Consider the following 17,509-nt stretch of genomic DNA (forward strand, 5'->3'; position numbering starts at 1 on the left):
CTATGAGAGAGAATTTTTTCCTAATTTATTGATTAAATTTTTTACTTCCCGAATTCGCAATGATTTCTTGTTATTATATTATATATGGATAATTTTTTCCTATTTTTATAGCTTGTTTCTAGTTTGTACTCTGTGGGTTTCCTGGGACCTGGCAAACACAATGAATATTGTAATGACACAAATATAGCAATTTGTTGTTATTGTTGTATTTTTTTGCATGATAGTGTGTATGTGGCCTGTAGAATACTAATTAATTTTAAATTTTAATTTAATTTTTTTGTTAAACGAGCCGAGTCCGAGCTTTTAAAATCAAGACGAGCCCGAGCCCGAGCTGATCCCATAAACAAATGAGCCGAGCCCAAACAGCCTAAAGTTCGGCTCGGCTCGGCTCATTTGCAGCCCTACTCTTTCATGATTTTTAAAACTACTCTAACCACTCTTAGAAACAAAACCTTATTACACGGACCTCCTTTTTAACGGTCAGTCATGGAATTTGCTTATGTCGTGTACTTAATATATTCAAAATTCCACTGTTGCCCTTGTTTTAATTGAAAGATATTTTGAACCTTATAAAGTGACATGAGATTACAAAACCACCATAATCTCTTCCAACGTAACTCCTACAAAGTTTTCAAATCTCATTTACAATACTTCATCAACAAATCATCACTCAGATTTTCTCATCTTCAAGAGAGCAAACCTTGAAAGTTAAGAAAAAGAACAAGCCCATGGTTTAACACATATTTCGTCCCAACAAAATTAATATATTAATACAGCGATTAAAGAGCATTGATTAATTTTTTGTTTCTTTACTCCCTCCGTCCAAAATTAAGTGTCGCCTTTGGTATTTGTGACTCATGTGGGTCACAAATATCAAAGATGATACTTAATTTGGGACGAAGAGAGTATTATACAAGTTCACTGTGGGTCACTATAAGGGGAGGTATGTGTAATAATGAGTCACAAATACCAAATGCGACACTTAATTCGGGACGGAGGAGTATTATATAAGCCCATTGTGGGTCACTAGAAGGGGTGGTATGTGTAATAAAGTTTAGCTTTTAGGAGAGAGGTTAGAGTAATTTTGAAAATTATAGGGGAGCTTCATGTAATTATGGCAAACCTCGAGGGAGGTCAATATAAATACTCTCACAATAACTTACTTCCAAGTTCCAACATCACAGTGTATGCTAGAATATATCATTAAACACAAAATCAAAAGTATACAAACATATAGATATATAAAAACACAAAATCAATATGTTCATTACTCTTGGAAGCCATATTGGACGGATCATGGAAGCCATGAGGTCACCACCATTAAACCTAACTTCTGTACAAAGTATACAAACATATATATATATATATATATATATACACACACTACATATTCAACAAAAGTACTTTAATGTCAATAACATACCTATATGACATTTACAGAAGAAAGGAAAATGTTAAGAGGATTAGATGTGCCATGGCCTAATGTCTATGAAAGAAAAATTTGTCAGGTTATTAAACCCCTCGAAAACATTAACAGTTTCAATCAACTTCACTCAGCCCCAGAAAATCTATTAAGTTCAATTTCTTGAAGATGCATCGATAGACAAAAAGGCACCACTTCTGGTTTAACAAAATTGAAAATTATAAAAAAGACAAGCAAATACAACAATAAAAAGACAGGAAGAGCCATCTTTTAATAGTGTTTTCATTCCCCACCATGAAATGAGGATCCTTTTTTCTCAGTTTTTCAGGTTCCAAGAAATAAAATTCGTAATTCCAAACTCAAGACTAAAAGCAATCACAAATTTGTAAGACTTATAAACGACTCAAGACTAAAAACAATCACATAATCAGACTCATCATCAGCTGGCCTGTTTATGAAAACTCAGTCTATTTATGGAAACTCGGTCGGCGTCTTCTTAGAGTGTTCAACTATTTGAAAATATCCTTCTTCTTCACCATGCTCTTCTTAGTGTGCGAGTGTTCAACTATTTCAAAATAGCCTTCTTCCACTTTCTCTGCATCACACCATAACATCCATCCGATTTCGTTGTTCATCTTCATTCTCAAAAGAGGAGTACCTGCCCGAGGATTGACAAGATGTAGTATAGAACAGATAAAACCAAAAAAGTCACCAAAAAAGCAAGGCACCATTCCATTACATATAAAAACAAGTAACCAATCTTAATCTCTGAAATGGATGTCTCATGACCTGTTTGCAATCTTCCTATGTTCTTTAGAATGTTGTGAAGGTAATGATAAGCCTTAAAAACTATCTCAAGTTTCTCTGTGTTTCTCGTGTTTATAGTAGTAGTACTAACTGACCTCTATCTCCCGTCTCTGAAACATCTTACTTACCATCAGTAGCCGCTCTTTTTGCCGCCTCCATCAGCCGGTCTAGTTCAGCATCGAACTCCCTTTCCAGTCCAACCTCTTCCTCCCCGTGCTTTTTCTTCATTGAAATCTTTTTCTGTTCATGATCTTTTAGCAGTTTCTCCCTCTCTGCAACAAATTCTTCCATCTCCTTGTCCTGAAATTCAATGAATTTTGCAATTTCCTCCGTCCTATATCCAGGGTTTCAAATAGAAAATGAGAAGCAGAGAAGTTAATTATAACTTATAGACCAAAAAAGAACAGCAATGATTTTTTCAGCAATATATCCAAGGATTGGAAAAGAAAATTAAATTAACAGAGAATGTAGTAAAGGGGCATATATTACCCGTGCGTGTGATCACATGTATTAGAGGTATTTGTTTGTTTGACTTTCTCTCGCTCCTGTTGTTGCATCTTCTCAAAACTGTCCTCCCTTGCATCCCGGGCGTCCTGAATGATTCTTAGTTGTTCCTTGAAGAACAGTTCCAGATAGTCCATCTAAGCAGAATAAAAGGCAACAACCAGGAGGAAAGAGGGACCCAAGTAAGATAATTCTCTCAACAAGCATATTTCAAACACTTAACTTGTAGAAATTAACCAAAAGTAAGATGATTCTCTCAAAATCGAACAGAAGTGCAATTTGTTAACATGAACTACTTTTTTTTTTTTTTGATGAGTAAGTTAACATGAACTACTTCAATTCATAAATCATGAACGGCTGAATTTCTTTTTCATTTGTTTTGAGCAATTGTTCAAGTACATGGATATATATAAGGCCAACCGCATTACAGATTTAACAAATCTGATACTTAGCCCTAGCCAATCAGCAGACGAATTGAGGATCCATCATTTCAAGATAAAAGTAACAGCCTGACTATGAAGGATGCTTTGAGGTAAAACATCCCACTTAACAAAGCATGGATAAACAAGAATCATATTATCTGAACTCAATTAAGGATATCAACATTTATATTAACATGGGTGTTTGTAAATTATATCAGTGTTTGTAATGGGATCTACATAGAACAATGCCAATGTAAAATCGCAACTGATTGAGGAATGCCATCTATTAGTGATTTAAATGTGTCAAGAACTGAACCTTTGCCATTGTCTGATTCACGATTAGCAGTAAATAAAAAGTAATATAACTAACGCACCCCCCACACAGCCCCTAAGGATGGCAAGGTTCATATATGGGATGAAGCCTATCCTCCCTGCCCTTACACCCCCTAATGAAGCATTCCCAAACCCCAAATGCCCTATCAGCATGAAAACCCTAATCTTTAGAATAAATTGTGCAAGGAGGTGAATGTAATATATTAGAACACTAAACGCATTTATGTGATTTAACTGTATAACCACAGCAGGGCAGGATGGGTACCTGCAGAATCAAGCAATTTGCAATCCATGATCCTCCAAAAAAGGGAAAAATAAAATGTAACTTTAGACACAAAACTTCAGTAATAAAATTGCAAATGTATGCCCTTCAAAATCAACAGCCATTTCCGCCTTCATCAGGTGCAGATTCATAAGACTGTTGCAGTAAACTAGAAGCTCCAAAAAGATAAACGTGTCCTCTATTATACAAAGAAATAGTTGAAGGGTGGTGCCTTAGCAATTCATGGAAGGTATGAAGAGTACAATTGAAAAGAAAAGAAATTCTCATTAGATACACCCTATATGATGAATAAGCAAAATTTTGACAAAGATCTGAGCAGTTCTTTATATGTCATCGATTAGTGAAGGAAATATTTATAAGAATTATAACAGAAAATCAAAATTATATATACAATAGGTGTCGGAACAAAATTGTGCTTATTAGGTGGAAACAGAAACAGAAACAAAAAAATAAATAAATGAACATACAACTTTATCTGGAGTTCAATATGCATATTCACAACATATACTACTCGACTTGAGATATAGTCTACTAGGCATTCCAGTAATCTAACAGTGGTATCTTGATGACTTGTTACATGAAATTGGCTAATTAGACAATTTGGGTGGGGGGAAGTACTTATAGTAGCTACCCAGCAATAGTATATGCCTACTATATTTACCAAAGGTCTTGAGGGATTCAGTCCATATTATAGTTATCATTTGAGGCACAAACACCACGACCTATGTTTATGCTAAAGCGCACACACCCACATAATGCCCAAGGCAGTAGTGCAAGCAACCGTCAGTTGGGGCAGGGGAAGAGTCAAATTCAACATCACTGGAAACAAAATTTATTGCAGTTAACAATTACCTCTTCCTTATTTTCTTCGTGATGCTTTTTTGTTCTTTGCCTCACAATGCAGTTTTCCTCTGAGGTTTTCCGCAACTTCTCAGATAATATACCAAAAGACTCCTTGAGGGCTTTGGAATGCCTCTGTTCGTTGGCAACTTTGTTCTTGAACCAGACAAGCTGCTGATTGTCTTCACTCATTTGCTTCATCTGGTCCACGACCACCTCCTTGTATGATCTCATCTCAAATTTGAGTTTGGATTTACCTAATCAATCGCACAGCATACAAAACATAATTGTATAAGAACCTAGTAGAAGTACTCTTGTATCTCCAAGACCAAAATAAACTATGCATTTAATTATCAACTATAGGTGTAGGCCAGGAGAGCGAGGACCTGGAGAATGCCGGTTAAAGATATCCATGTCTTCTTTCTCTGCCATGTAACCATATAATTGGCGCTGCCCTCCAGGATAGAAAAAAACAGGATAATGATCCCAAGCCTCCCTATCTGTCCCTTGATCCTTGAAATGCTTATCCAGACGCTCAGCCTCTAAATAACCAATAGCTGAGCTCTCAAAAATCAAGACGCTCATCCCACGGTGCCCCTGTGGACCATACGAGTGCCTAGCCCTCACTGTGCGATATGAACTAAAGTAATCAAGAAGCTCTTGATTTCCCATGCCAAGCCACTGGAAGCACAATGCAACATATTGAATAATCAATTGAAATGAAGCAAAAATTTTATTTCATAAAACCAAATATAATGTGTATTTTATAACAATTCCATTGATTAAAAATTTAAAATTATGCGGTTATCGTCCAAATAAGATAAACAAGACAAAATTGACTGTACCTTCTCATTATCATCCTTCTCAAGTCTTGTATTCATAATGACAACCATGGGAGGCCAAACTATTTCATGATCCTTGACAGTTTTATCCAGACCCTTCCATTTGCCATACGCTTCACCAGCTGGTGTGACTGATGTTCCCCTACTGTGTAGCTCTTCATCCAAAAGTTCTGCAAATTCTCGGTGGAGCTTCACCCTGTTTGATCCTTTGGTCTTGGCATGTGACATAAGGGGCTGCAGGCCTCGGTACCAATCAATGGCACCAGGCCCATTTTGACAGGCCGGGCAGTGCCATTGCCTTGCCGGTTCATTGATCTGCTCAACGGTCAATTTATCCAAGATATCAAAAAATGCATTGAACCACCTGCTTTTCTTACGTGTGTTGTGGCTTTTTTGGCTCTCATCTGAATCCCGATCATCACTAAACAGTTCATCATCTGTATCATCAACAGCATCTGAATCATCATCATCATCCCCAATCTCGTTGACCTTGTTCTCACTAACACCAGAAGGATGGGGATTTGGATTGATCTCATTTTTTCCCAGGTCACATTCTGAAGGCAGAGTAGAAGCAACGGACTTCAAATTCCAACCATGCTGCAATGCAGGAGAAATTACGGGTACCGGGCTAGTGTGGTTGCTGTCAATAGCTCTGTTAGATGATTGAGGTCTTGAACTTCCTTTTCCGGGTAGTCTTTTGGAATCAGCATTCACTATTGGCAAGCTAATGCCAGAACCCTTTCCTGATCCACTATTACTCTGCATACCCAGCTTCTGAACTCCATCTGCATTTCCCCATGCTTTAGGATTAGAGTTCTTGGAACCCCCTAATTTGAAAGCATTACTTGCTCTACTTTTAGACTTCTTGGTATAAACCTCCCACTCACCATCTTGTGCAGAATCCAGGCTGAGGTCTGCCACACCATGGTTCAACTGATCAACGCTGATGCTAGAGATCTCAGATATGCTTTTTTCCTTGGACGAGTCAGTAGTACCAGCAACGAATGGCTCCGCACCCCCTTTTCCCGAATTCATTGTAGAATCTGTCATATGGTCATTGTTTTAAATGAAATTTCAGTTGGCACTTGAAATGAAGATTAGACTTGATGTTCAAAGAAACAAAACCAGAATTCTGCCTTATCAGTGAGACTGTCCAAAGGAAGAATCCCAACAGCATGTCAATATACAGACATAAAAATATCTGGTAAATTTAGATATAAGATATTCAGAACAAGGTGTTCTATGGTCTTGTGAATCAAAAGGACCACTGAATACATAATGACATAATTTAATAAAGGAAACTGCATATATATCTTGAAAATTGCAACTAACACAAAAAACATCAATGTATGTGAGCGATTCAAGAAACAACGGTTTCATTTGACATGCAACTTAACCAGAAATCTAAAGAATTTACCATAAGAAATACAAAACTGCAATTTTCACAATTTGTAATTTATACCCCCTTCAAATTGCGGTTAGCATGACTCAGGCTCCCTCCCAATTCATCTTTTTCCAGGGGAATCAAAAATTAAATAAATGCATAAAAATGAAAACAAGAACAGCAATAAAAAGAAGAAGAAATGGCATATGTGGTTGGCTAGAGCTCCCAAAAATCTACACAAAAGCCTTTTCCCAGTAAAAAGAATATATAAATCCCCAATATACAAATGATAACAAAAACAACAGCAATAGAAAGAAGAAGAAGAAATGGAATATGTGGTTGGCTAGAACTCCCAAAAATCATCTCAAAAGCCTTTTCCCAACAAGAATAAAAATAAATCCCTACTATAAAAATGATATCAAAAGCAGCAGCAATAAGAAGAAGAAGAAGAAGAAGAAATGGCATATGAGGTCTCGAGCTAGGGTTTGAGTTGTGTATTGGTTTTTCACGCCCGAGGACAGGTTGCAATTGTACGTCCATGGGGGAGGCTTCACCTCCTCCAAACCGCCAGAGAAGCACAAAATATAGTGATTATGAATTCATAATTGTAAATGGAATTTCTGAAACAACTTACTGAATCAAATAGGCAGTGAAGTAAGTCTAAATCTCCATTTAATAAAACTCCACAAAATCAATCAATGTCTCCATACTAACAGAAACACAAATAAAACAGACTTTCACTCAAACAAACAAACACAAATAGAAACACAAAAATGTGATCTGCATCAGAAATGAGGATGAGATATTACCTAAAAAGCCCTGTAAAAGAAACACAAATAGAAGTCAGGAAAGTAGGCAGAGAGATCGAGCAAGAGTATATATTGAGTGTATATACATAATATACATACATATATATATATATAGAGAGAGAGAGAGAAATTAGGGAAACGACATCAGAGGTGGTAGAAAGATATAGAAACAATGTAAAGAAATAGATATTTACAGAGATGAAATCCACACAAACACGCAGTCACTATGCACAAACAATAGAAATTGGAGTAGATAAAACCACATATACGAACCGATTATTTGTGTTTGTGTGGGTGTGTTTGAAGAAAGAGGAATTGCTTATGAGTAACATGTATACATAGAGAGAGAAATTAGGGAAAGGACATCAGAGGACCATAATACAAGGACAGGGGTAGTAGGAAGTCATAGAAACAATGTAAAGAGAGATACATTTACAGAGAAGAAATCTAAACACACAGTCAATATGCTTAATGAAGAATACATACATACATACATACATATATATATAATATAGCGCAAACAAGAGAAAATGCAGAATAGAGAAGCACAGAAACGAACCGATTATGTATGTCTGCTACCGATTATGTATGTATACTATATATATAGATATAGATATATATGTTTGAAGAGAGAGAGAGAACAAAGGAAACAATAGTAGTATTACCTGATTCCAACCAGACTGAACCAGTAATCGCCTGAAAATGGTAAGTTTTCCGGCGAACTCCCCGTCGATTGTAGAGAGAGACACGCACAGAGAATACTTATTCAGAAAGCAAAAGTCCGGACTCCAAAAATTTATGCAATTTGGTGAAGAAATAAGCGTGTGAGAGTACTGGTGGTGACTGGCAGTAGCAGGCTTGCAGTACGGAAATTTTTGGACAAAACGGATTTTCTTGACGTTTGTGCTTTTGATGCAAATTTTTTTTTTTTTTTTTTTCAATTTATTTATTATAAAAGTAAAATCATTTTTATCTTTTTCAGATAAAATATATTGGTTAGTATAAATGACACTACTATAAATTTATCTTCTATTTTCACAATAAGTTAATTCAAAATTAGTCCATTAAATAATTTAGCATTTCCTTATTATTACATGATGGCCATAAATTTAAACAAAAATTGTTAAAAATCCGACCTTAAAATCAAGAAAAAATAAATAGTGATTAATTTTAAAACTTAATTGCTAATAAGTGATTATTTAAGGATAATTTGGTCAAGAGGTTAGGTGTAACGGGTCGTAAGTGTTTGCCATCTAATCTAAAAACTTACTCTTGTGGCGTGAACTCGTAACTCCCTCATTGGTATTAGATCATCATTTTTACACATATATGTTCACTTTAAAGTCGAGAAGATCAAATTTGGCGTGACATGAAATCAAAAATTGAGCACGTTTTGATAACACTTGTAACAAGTCATGCAATTACCATTGTTGTGAAAAAAAAAATCAAACTATTAAATGGTGTTGCATACTACTCATATATGTCTAAGACCTTTCAAATCCGAATTACACGCGAGACAAGAATTTCGTTACACTAGGGCTATCTATTTATAAAGCTTGAGGGACTTTAGGGGTCTTTTTTCTGATTTTTTGCCAACTTTCCTGTGTCTGTCCATCCTATTGGCATGACTAATTCTATTTAGCTTTTCTGACAGGAAGTACAGGAATGCACTTTGAATTATCTTAGTTATCACTTCCTTGGTCTCAAATTAAAAATTCCACCCAAAGGGGACTTTTAATTTGAGACAGGGAAAGTATATATTTTTTAAACTTGAAATTTAATTATCCATTAACCAATAATGTAGGAAACTTGTAACACTCTTTGGTTCAATTAAAAAAAGCTCTTAAATTATTTAAAAAATTTATAAAACAGTATTATTTCAAAAGAGATTTTTTAGTCTAGAAGTGTCAACTAAACAAAATTAACTACTATTCTGATTTCCAGTTATGTAACAAAAAAAGAAAAGAAAAAATATATTATTAATTTATTATTATTAAAAAACCAAACCCAGCATATATACTATATATTCATGGCAAAATACCTCGCCTCGTAGGGTACTTGCACCAACCCGCCTTGTTTAGAATAGTTATGGGAATGATTAAGCTTCCTTTGGTTGGAGGGATAGAAATTAAAATGGATGGAAGAGAGATAGGGGGAGAGATGGAAGAGGCATCTCTAGGGAAGGGAAGGTGTCTCCTTCATTTTTTATTTGGTTGAATGGAAATAATAGTAGAAATGATAATTGGGGTGATACTTTTTTATGTTTGGTTGAAAAAAAGGGAAAGATATAGGTTTTATATATTTTTTACCAATACAATATATCCCAATTATATAAAATAATAAAAGGTAGATATTCATTTGAATTTTTTTGAAAAGGTTAAAGATTGAAAATTGTATACGTGTAGTTATTCAATTTTTCTCTCATCTCTTCCTCCAAAATTGGGAGGATAGAAAAATAAGAAGAACTTGTTTCCTCCTTATCTTCTCTTCCCTTCAACCAAACACGAGAAGTTTCAATTATCCATCCTCTCATCCATCCCTCCTCAATAATATCAAGTCTAAAGTTTCAATTGAGAAGTTGAATTTTGTTATTATCCGCACAAGAAAAAAAGAATTATTACCATATTTAAAAATTTATTCCGTTTTACTTTCGTTAAATTCGTAATACAATTACGAAAATATTCTACAAAATACGTCCAACCCCATTTAGTAAGTAGCTATACTAAACGGGGATGGGAAAGCGTTTTCGCCCGAAACCGCTCCGTTGCTATCTTATTCACGAGTCATCTAATACTATTATCATCTTGGACCTTTCTTTACAGTTATAGCATTCTCAATCTTCTATTGGCTCCCTCCCTGTGCTGCAAGCCCACAACCAGCCACTCTAGCCAATTTAAATTATTTTCCTCTTCACCTTTTTTATTATTATTATTTTTCTTTAAACATGAAAACATTACTCCTATGATTTTACAAAAAAATAAAAACAAACAACATTAATTCTCACGTTCTATGTCTATTACTTGTTTGAGGAATTATAAAGGTAGATCAATCAGAATTGCTTTTATGTCTACTAGCATTATTATTGGGTGCGCTATGCACGTCATGTCGTCAACAGTAAAGTTATAAATAGGTGAACTAATTTTTTTTTTTTAAATAATGCGTTGCCATTGGTTGAGTATATCAATGACATGGCATGCAAGGGGCACCCAATATAAGGATAAATTATGAATGAGAAACATTAGCAATTTCTTGAGAAACTCATTCTCTTCTTTTCTTTTGAATTACGAAAATCGATTGTCCCCTTTCGCAATACTTTTGCATTTCTCAAAAAATACTCTTATCAGCTTCAACTAATCACTCAACCCCAGAAATCCAGTAATTTCAATTTCTTGAAGATGCATGGACAAACAATAAGGCACGACTTCTGGTTCAACAAAATTGAAACCCTTGGAAGCTTTACGTCCATAATGTAGAGAGAAATCAGAAAAGCTCATAAATTGTGGATCAAAAACTATATACATACATACATAAATATAGCAAATTGTTCCTCATAAGATTACTCACCTTCAATTTCTTCGAAACAAAATACAATAGGTTAGGCATGCAATTGAGCAAGTCTGGTAAGACGTTTCTAGCCATAGCAATTGTTAACCTCTAGCTCCAAACCTACCAAATTAGGGAACTAATAAGATATGAACATAAAAGCCGAATATGAGTACTATATATAAGAGATTCAACAAATTTGGATAAATGGGCGCCCATTTACCCAAAAGCTCGAACTGTTAGGTAAGGTTGCATACCCACCCATTTATACCCAATCTCTTTCCCATCCGATTCCGATATGGGACAAAATGACCCTTGTTACATTAGGACACTCTAATTCTCCCCGAATGCAAGGGAAAGAGACACAAGAGCATCCTTTTTCTCAGGGTCCATTAGATTATTTCCTTCCAACATTCGATGGAAGTAATAAAACTTTTCCAGTTTTTCAGGTTTCCAAACTCATTACCAAAGAAATGGTCAGGTTACGAAGTACCCAACTTCATTCCTCTCTATAAGGGCCAATTTCTCACTCCGGACAGAAATGGTGTTGTGACCTCATGTGCGTTGTCCAATAAAAATAAGGACGAAAAAGAGTCCTATTATAAGGTCTCTAAATTTTTTTCTGTCGAGTAGGTAAAAACTACAACCGTTGTATATTCTAGGTGATACAACAAAGTAATGATTTCAAAGTTGTCCAATTGATTCACTTATTTTAGTATGTGGGACTCATTTTTGTAGAACATTCCAATTGGTGGGTTATAGCATAATGTTGTCTTCAATATTCTTTTTCCCAAATAAGTTTTACAATCAAGCAGTTTTAGTTTAGGGGAACAATGTTAAGAAAAATATATATATATTTAAAAGAGGAAAGAAAAATGACAACTTAAAAAAGAAACAATTAAAATTTATTTTAATAAGGAAAAATTAACTTTTTTTTTTTTTTTTTAAGGAATTTGAAGAGTAAATTAGAAAGGAAAAAAAAAAAAAACTAGAAAAATAATAGGCATTATGTATAAATTTTCTCATATACACGTCCATATATATATATATATATATATTATACAAATAATCACAATCAATTGATGTAAGAGCTTCAATACATCATGATGAGGAGTCTTCAGCCAGGAAGTTTGACCGTCACGCGTGCAAGATTCCGCGGCGACTCGAAGCGACGTCGTACCTGAAAAAGGAAGAGAAAGATGATCGAGTATCGTAGTGGTATCGGCCTAAGAGCCTCCGACGATCAAGTCAATGCTAGATCAGGAGGGTGGAAAGAAAGTTAAGAGACTTTCTTAGGGATTTGTGTCGTACTTTTTATGTTAATCCAAAAGCCCTCTTTATATGGGTGTCAAGTTGTATTAAAGAAGGAGTAGTATTCCTCATACTTTTTCAACACGGAAGGGAGAACGTATTCTTATCCTTATCAAAGATAGTGGAGTTTATCCTAATTTACAGCTTTGTGTGACGATCAAACTTCCTAACTGAAGACTCCTCATCAGTTGCCTCCCATTCTCGGGTTTGTATGTCGAACGTAGAGAATGTAAAGATTTATTCCTTTAACTTATTCTTCACCATGCCATATATATATTTACATATTTTTATTTTTGTCCAACAAGTAAAGATAACACATATATACTTTACTTGCTGGAGAAATGCACATGGGCTCATGTAGCCCACATGGTTAAGACCTTCCACCTTGGTGGTAGGGGTCATGGGTTCAAAACTCCCTTCGAGTGCCAAAATACTCTTTTTAATTAAAAGAGGTAGCTTACGTGGCACAGGTAGGGGTTCTCACGGTTCCAGTCGGAACCGGAACCGTTCATAACGGTTCCTTAAAATCGGAATCGAAACTGGAACTGTATAAGTATGGAACCGAACCGGTTCAGTTCCATGAGAACCGGTTAACTTCTAGCCATAAGACTGTTTGCTCTTTTTAGTTTTTTCCCCTGTTGTACCCTTGTCTTTTTAGTTTTTTCCCCTGTTTTTTAGTTTTTTCCCCTGTTGTACCCTTGTAAAAAAATGAATTTATCTGATAGTTTGAAATTCTCTATAATATTACATCCCAAAATAAAATACTAATAGTTTGAAATTCTTCCAGATAAACTGAAAAACAGTATGTTGCTGACCTAAGACGGTGTATGGGTGTAGATCGGAGAAGCCGTGTGACGGTGTCGATGAATGACTGATGAGAAGATCCAAAGATGAGAGGATGAGGAGTGACTCAGTGAGGACTGAATCGACAAGATAAGACTTAAGAGGAGGCGAGGGCGATGAGAGGAGACGAGGGTTAGCTTGGGTTTAGGTTTAGAAGAGAGGAGGCGAGGACTGAAATTCTGAATCGATGTTCATTGTTTAGGCTTAGGGCAAAAAGTTAAAAAGTATGTTTTACTAATTGTTTTTCATTTTGTCTTTTGTGGTTAGCTTAGGACCACGTGGTTTGGTGTCGGTGGCTGCCTTAAATGGTAGTAATTGTTTAGACTTTTTAGTTAATTTATATAATTAAATAATATATATATATATATATATATATATATATACGGTTCCGGTTCTTATCGGTTCCCACGGGTTGGAACCGGAACCGTACAACCAACCACGGTTCCTAAAATCGGAACCGGGAACGGAACCGTGAGAACCGCAAAAAACAGTTCCAGTTCTCATGGTTTCGATTCTTTTGTGCACCCCTAGCAGTAGGCTGCCACGTGGCAGGAGCTTTAGAATAGGTTGCCATGTGACAGGAGGCTGCTATGTGGCACACTTAGGAGAGGCTGCCATGTGGCAGGAGGCTGTAGGAGAGGCTGCCACGTGGCAGCGTCGGAGGTTGCCATGTGGCACAGCTTGCAACACTTGTATGTTGTATAGCAGTAGGCATCACATCAAAATATATTTACACAGAAAAGTAAAGTAGGAGTAGGCAGCAGCTTCAGAAAAATCACGAGTAAAGGAATCAAATAAAGTGCGCAGTAGAATCACTAGAGCAATCAAATAAAGTCTGAGAAATCAAGCACGCCTTCATTATTACTTTTTTTTTTTTTTTTGTGTTTGAAAATCAAATATTCTCATCGGGAAAGCACGACACTCCTTCTTCACCTATTCGCCTTATTTAAGGAGTATAAAAGAGTAAGCTGCTACCTTCATAATCTTTTAAGGTAAATGTCTTTTTCTCCCACTATTTTTTCTATGCGATGGATAGTGTTAATGTAGACATGGGAGACAACGTTTAGTCTTCAATTTCGGAGTCTGATCTGAATTTTTTTTGATTTTTGTATGCTATTCCTTCTTGTATCCACATTCGGGCTCCCCTTCTCCATGAAAGAGCCTCCGAGGCTCCAAATGGTGAAATTTGTCTCTTTGAATGCGCCTTTCTTGTTGGGTTACGCCTACCTTTTCCCCCCTTTATTAAGGAATTTTTTTCCTTCCTTGGAATTACCCCAGAACAACTGACCCCAAATGCCTGGAAGGCCTTAATAGGGTGTGTTGTCTTATGGAAGGCGTGCAGTAACCCTCCTTTAACTATTAGCGAGGTCTTGCTATATTATACTCAAAAGAAGGTAGATCGATCGTGGTGAAAGCTAACCAGTCGATGTAAGTGTCCCATAATTGAGGGACTATCCAAATCAAATTCGGAGTGGAGAAGCTGGTTCTTCTTCGTTTCAGGAAGGAACTGGGAATTTTTTGACCAAGATACCCGTGCCGAACTAGGATTTTCCATTCCCTGTACTTGGGGTCAAGTAGACCTTAATGGTGAGTTACTTATGCATGCATATTTTATTACATGGCGGATGACACGTACTATTTTTTGTTTTTCTAGGTTTTCGTACTTTGGGTGCATCAGCTGAAGCAGAGGAAAATATAAACAGAGCCATTCAGTATTCATCAAGGTTCTTTTCCTCTTTAGTGACCCCACTGTCATTCTTCACTGCTGAACTTTGTCGGGGTGTAGTGTCTTCTTCGTGTCAAGCGTCTACAGAAGGTATGCTCTGTATTACTCCAAAACATAATTGTATAAGAAATTAGTAGAAGAAGTGAAGTACTATTGTATCTCCAAGAGAATAATAAACTATGTATTTAATTATCAAATGTAGGTATAGGCCAGGAGAGCGAGGACCTGAAAATGTTGGTAAAATGTAACCATGTCTCCTTTCTCTGCCATGTAACCATATAATTGGCGCTGCCCTCAAGGATAGAAAGGAACACAACGACAATCGCAAGTCTCCCTATCAGTCCCTTGATCCTTGAAATGCTTATCCAGACGCTCAGCCTCTAAATAACCCATTGCTGAGCCCTCAAAAATCAAGACACTCATCCCATGGCGCCCTGTGGACCATAGGATCGCCCAGCCTTCACAGCGCGATATGAGCTAAAGTAATCAAGAAGCTCTTGATTTCCCATGCCAAGCCATTGAAAGCACAATGCAACATATTGAATAATCAATTAAAATGAAGCAAACAATTTTATTTCATAAAAACCAAATATAATGTGTCTTTTATGACAGTTCCGTTGATTAAAATTATGCGGATATCAACCCTATAAAATAAACAAAACAAATTGACTGTACCTTATCATTATCATCCTTCTCAAGTCTTGTATTCATAATGACAACCATGGACGGCCAAACTATTTCATGATCCTTGACAGTTTTATCCAGACCTTTCCATTTGCCATATGCTTCACCAGCTGGTATGACCGATGTTCCCCTCCTGTGTAGCTCTTCAGCCAAAACTTCTGCAAATTCTCGGTGGAGCTTCACCCTGTTTGACCCTTTGGTCTTGGCATGTGTTGTGAGGGGCTGCAGGCCTCAGTACTAATCAATGGCACCAGGCCCATTTTGACAGGCTGGGCAGTGCCACTGCCTTGCCGGTTCATGGATCTGCTCAACAGTCAATTTATCCAAGATTGGGGTCCTGAATATCCTCTTCCAGGTAGTCTTTTGGAATCAGCATTCACTATTGGCAAGCTACTACCAAAACCCTTTCCTGATCCACTAGTACTCTGTATACCCAGCTTCTGAACTCCAGCTTGTGCAGAATCCAGGCTGATGTCTGCCACACCATGGTTCAACTGATCAACGCTGATGCTAGAGATCTCAGATATGCTATTTTCCTTGGACGAGTCAGTAGTACCAGCAACGAATGGCTTCGCACCCCCTTTTCTCGAATTCATTGTAGAATCTGTCATATGGTCATTGTTTGAAATGAAAATTCAGTTGGCACTTGAAATGAAGATTAGACTAGATGTTCAAAGAAACAAAACCAGAATTCTGCCTTATCTGTGAGACTATCCAAAGGAAGAATCCCAACAGCTTGTCAATATACAGACATAAAAATATCTGGTAAATTTAGATATAAGATATTCAGAACAAGGTATTCTATGGTCTTGCGAATCAAAAGGACCACTGAATACATAAAGACATAAAATTAATTTAATAAAGCAAACTGCATATATAACTAGAAAATTGCAACTAACACAAAAAACATTAATGTATGTGAGCGATTCAAGAAACATCGGTTTCATTTGACGTGTAACTTATCCATAAATCTAAAGAATTTACCATAAGAAATACAAAACTGCAATTTTCACAATTTGTAATTTATACCCCCTTCAAATTGCAGTTAGCATAACTCAGGCTCCCTCCCAATTCATCTTTCTCCAGGGGAGACAAAAATTAAATAAATGCATAAAAATGATAACAAAAAAAGCAATAAAAAGAAGAAGACGACCAAGAAGAAGAAATGGCATATATGGTTGGTTAGAACTCCCAAAAATCAACTCAAAAGGCTTTTTTCAACAATATATATATATATATATATATATATATAATTTTAAAATGATAACCAAACAACAGAAACAAAAATAATAAGTAGAAATGACATATGCGGTTTCGAGCTAGGGTTTGAGTTGCATATTGGTTTTTGTCCTGCGAGGGCAGGTTACAGTTGTACGTCCATGGGGGAGGCTTCACCTCATCCAAACTGCCGGAGAAGCACAAAATATAGTGATTATAAATTCATAATTGTAAATGGAATTTCTCAAACAACTTACCGAATCAAATAGGCAGTGAAGTAAGTCTAAATCTCCATATTACCAAATTAATAAAAACAAATAAAACTCCATTAAATGAATCAATGTCTCCATACTAAACTAATTATTAGTTACCTGATGCAAAAGACATGATAAATAGAATAACAGACAGAGAATCAAAATGAAGGTCTACTAATATTTTAATAAATCAAAATGAAATGGTACTTTACCAGTAAAAAGCTAATCAGAGAAACCACTTACTAGAATGCACAACACAGTGTATAGAAATCATCGATCATCT

At 36.1% G+C, this 17,509-nt stretch overlaps 1 protein-coding gene and 1 pseudogene across 1 annotated transcript; both read right to left on the reverse strand.

Moving 5' to 3' along the window:
- Positions 1-1,640: 1,640 nt before the first annotated feature.
- Positions 1,641-8,408, reverse strand: LOC132266867 (protein SUPPRESSOR OF GENE SILENCING 3-like). The gene is made up of 7 exons (XM_059767876.1): positions 8,313-8,408; positions 5,458-6,497; positions 4,999-5,293; positions 4,625-4,869; positions 2,720-2,871; positions 2,359-2,564; positions 1,641-2,081 (listed from the first exon to the last, which is right to left on the reverse strand). The coding sequence occupies exons 2-7, from the start codon at positions 6,487-6,489 to the stop codon at positions 1,933-1,935; spliced, it is 2,079 nt and encodes a 692-aa protein (XP_059623859.1). The 5' UTR covers positions 6,490-6,497; positions 8,313-8,408; the 3' UTR covers positions 1,641-1,932.
- Positions 8,409-15,262: 6,854 nt separating this feature from the next.
- Positions 15,263-16,350, reverse strand: LOC132316474 (protein SUPPRESSOR OF GENE SILENCING 3 homolog; annotated as a pseudogene).
- Positions 16,351-17,509: the final 1,159 nt, after the last annotated feature.

Source organism: Cornus florida, unplaced genomic scaffold (genome assembly GCF_030987335.1).
Source record: "Cornus florida cultivar Cherokee Brave unplaced genomic scaffold, ASM3098733v1 CherokeeBrave_3.0.0_Hap2_Chr07, whole genome shotgun sequence".
Taxonomy (NCBI): Eukaryota; Viridiplantae; Streptophyta; class Magnoliopsida; order Cornales; family Cornaceae; genus Cornus; species Cornus florida.